The following is a 3,251-nucleotide window of genomic DNA, read 5'->3' as shown; positions in this document are numbered from 1 at the left end:
GATGATTATAAACAAATTCTACTGGCTCGACTTGATATAGTATATCCTATATAGGTAATATTTCATGCAGAAAAATAATTTACAAGCACTAATTATGTTAATGATAATGACCTCTGAAATCGTGCCTCCAAATTCTCCAAGTTGCGCCCAGAAGTCAAAAGCATGGCGTCATTACTATACATTTATTTATAATATGCATACATATTTGCTCATTTGGACTGCAAGAGAAAAAAAAAAAACATAAATATCGTACAAAGTATAGGCTATTCTCTGTAATCCCTGTAGGTACCTCAGGTAATCCCGAAGCTCCTTGTCATTAAAAAGTTAGAGCATGCAGAATAGTCATGCACTCAACATCAATATGAACACAGCAAAATGATCAATGTAATATATAGGATACAATCATGTGCGAAGTATCTTTGATCATAGGCCCACCCTGTATACCACATTATGATGTGACCAACCACCATTGCATAATAGAAAGGATTCAAACGTTACGGATTATTCAAATACAAAAATAAGACAGTGCTTCATGAACGTAATTTCTTCATTGTGCGTAATCCGTGTGACGTGTAGGCCTACTCGTGTAAGCACATACTTCAGAATAAGCGCTATGGTGTCAGTCGACATTAATACTTAGCCTATCTACTCCAAAAGAATACATCGCTCATCTTAACTGTTCGCTAACATCTTACAAGTACTCATGAAAGTAATTGAATTCCCATTTCGCGTCGCCCTTCTCCAGAGCTTCTTTCTCTACTTTAGCTTCGTTGATCCTGATCGCGGAGAAACACTTGATAAAGTCTTCTCCCAAAGCCTCACTGATCACCTCGTCGTTCCGCAACGCTTGAAGGGCGTCTTCCGTGTTGACGGGGAGTGCCGGAGTTTTGGGAGGCACGTCTCTCTCGATATAGGCGTTGCCGGTGCATTCGGGTGGGAGTGGTAACTTATTGATAATGCCATCCATTCCAGCAGCAACCGTTGCCGCCAGCGCCAGGTAAGGATTGCACCCTGCCGAACCCATGCGATTCTCGATGTAGGTTCCTTGCCCGCCATTCACTTTCACCCGCATTGCGCAAGAGCGATTGTCTATTCCCCATGTAGCGTTTACAGGGCAGAACTTGAAGGGTTGAGTGCGCTTGAGGCAGTTTACAGTTGGCTCCATGAGTATTTGAATGGCAGGCGAGTGGGCCAGAAGACCAGCAATCCACCACTTGGCGGTTTGCGACAGTCCTTGAGGGTCACCGGAATCATACGTCAAAGGGGTCTTCCCTTCTAAATCCCAGAGAGAATGACAGAAATGACATGCACTGCCTACCGAATCGGGATATGGCTTGCACATGAATGTGGCTACGTAACCATTGAGTAAAGCAATCTCCTTGACGGATGTTTTGAATGTGTGGGCGTTATCCGCGGAACGAATACCAAAGGCCGGTTTGTAGGTTATCTCCACTTGACCAGGGTCGTACTCAGTCTCCAAAGATTCGACGTTGATGCCAACTTTTGGAAGATATTCGATCAGACGATTGAATAGGCCGTTGATGGGAGTTCCTCGGATAGTGCTGTGCGCATTGATGTCACTACTAAACGGATGTAGAGTTTTCTTATCCAGCAGGTAAAACTCGAGCTCATGCGCAGAAAGCAAAGACAGTCCAAGAGTTTTTAATTTCTCGAGCTGTTTTCGCGCCACCACTCGAGGGTGAGCCACGACGTATTCGCCTTTGTACGTTGGCTCAGTAAGGATGCGTCCGATTTTCTCCACCCACGGCAAGACCTGGAACGTGTCGTAATCGGGAAACATCATCGCATCTGCATAGCCGATTTCTTCGTTGTAACCAGTGTCCGCTATCAGTTCTGCCTGGACGCCAAAAGCGAGGTGTCCCAGAACCACGCCGAGTCCACCTGTCGCCTTCTCCTTGAAGTGACAGCTAGGGATGATCTTTGACCTGGCGATTCCATTCATGTCGGTCTGCTCAAACCGCACCGCTAGAAGTTCCTCCTTCTCGATCTCCCGGAGGATTTCTTCACAGTTCATCTTGGAGTTCATTCTGGAGTTCCCTGTAATATCTGTTGCTGTGTGGAGAGAGGAAAAGCAGGAAATATTTCATATTTCACAGTGTAAACGCCACCCTATAATGCAGGCGTCACACCGTCCCAAAAATTGAGCAGAGATGGACACATGATGAAGGAAATGTTTAAAATCAATACGGCTCGATCTGATCGTATACACGTCTTGTCATTTGTGATAGCATCTTAAGCCATCGTATGACTGTCGATGGATTAGTTTCTCAGGCTCCGACAGGAACTTACTACGAAAGAGGAGTGTTGTTGTTGTTGTTTTTTTTATTTGCTGAAACCTTGAACCATATAAGGCTTTGTTTTTGCGCTGAAGAATTTTTTTTTTTTTTTGCTTGTTAGCTCGTGAATCCCGGAAGTGACCCCTCCCCCACTTTTGAAAATGTGGCGCCGGCGGTGAGGTAACTTCTTTCGGCCCTTTGTACAAATGAATTATGTAAGATCGTAACTTCTGATCCACATCTAACTTACATGTCGGAAAAGGGGAACCAGCGGAAATCGAACCTCTCATCTACTGCTGTCCGAGCAGCAACACTACCAGGCTATTCTTTGTTGCCAGCAGTGACGCAATGAACTTGTAACAGATACCCAAGCTCCGAAATTCCGGCATTGTTCTGTATGTAGTCCAAGGCGGATAAGGCATACTTAATGAAAGCAAGAAATTATCAATCAGAGGGATAAATAGTAGACGAGTAGACTCGATTGATGTACAGCTGTATAGATGACGTGTTCGGTTCATTTTTTCCAACATGTTAAAAATGTAGTTCAGCAGTTGCGATCTTACAACATTATATTTGTACAGAGGGCAGACAAGTTGAATAAAACTCATATCTCATGTGACATTAAAAAGGAGTTTCACAACACACACACACTAAAAAAAAAAAATCGCTAAAAAATTTTTGAAGGCAGACTGGACTAAGATTTTCGTTAAAACAATCACCAGCCGAATTGGTCCCCCTCCGGGACCCGAATTTGTCTTCCTAATCAGGCTTCTTTCGTCCTTTATAGATGAAGTCGTTCCCACCGAATTGGTCCATAGAAGCGTTTCGGAGGGTGGAGCAAATCGGCCAGCCCACCTTTTCTGTCATGCCCAATTATTGGCGATCTCTGCGCTCCAATGCTGATTAATTTACAAAATCTATAGGACCCCCATGCACCGACCATCCAGCAAATTG

At 44.2% G+C, this 3,251-nt stretch overlaps 1 protein-coding gene across 1 annotated transcript; it reads right to left on the bottom strand.

The window, feature by feature from the left end:
• Positions 1-691: 691 nt before the first annotated feature.
• On the bottom strand, positions 692-2,050 carry LOC140239716 (lengsin-like). Its single transcript, XM_072319542.1, has one exon. The coding sequence runs from the start codon at positions 2,045-2,047 to the stop codon at positions 692-694; it is 1,356 nt and encodes a 451-aa protein (XP_072175643.1). The 5' UTR covers positions 2,048-2,050.
• Between the last annotated feature and the right edge of the window lie 1,201 nt (positions 2,051-3,251).

This window comes from Diadema setosum, chromosome 2 (assembly GCF_964275005.1).
Source record: "Diadema setosum chromosome 2, eeDiaSeto1, whole genome shotgun sequence".
In the NCBI taxonomy this organism is placed as follows: domain Eukaryota; kingdom Metazoa; phylum Echinodermata; class Echinoidea; order Diadematoida; family Diadematidae; genus Diadema; species Diadema setosum.
This window is presented reverse-complemented; position numbering and strand designations above follow the sequence as displayed.

What these genes read in the sequence shown, in the direction of transcription:
- LOC140239716 (XM_072319542.1), bottom strand. Translation starts at nt 2,047, where the DNA reads ATGAACTCCAAGATGAACTGTGAAGAAATCCTCCGGGAGATCGAGAAG.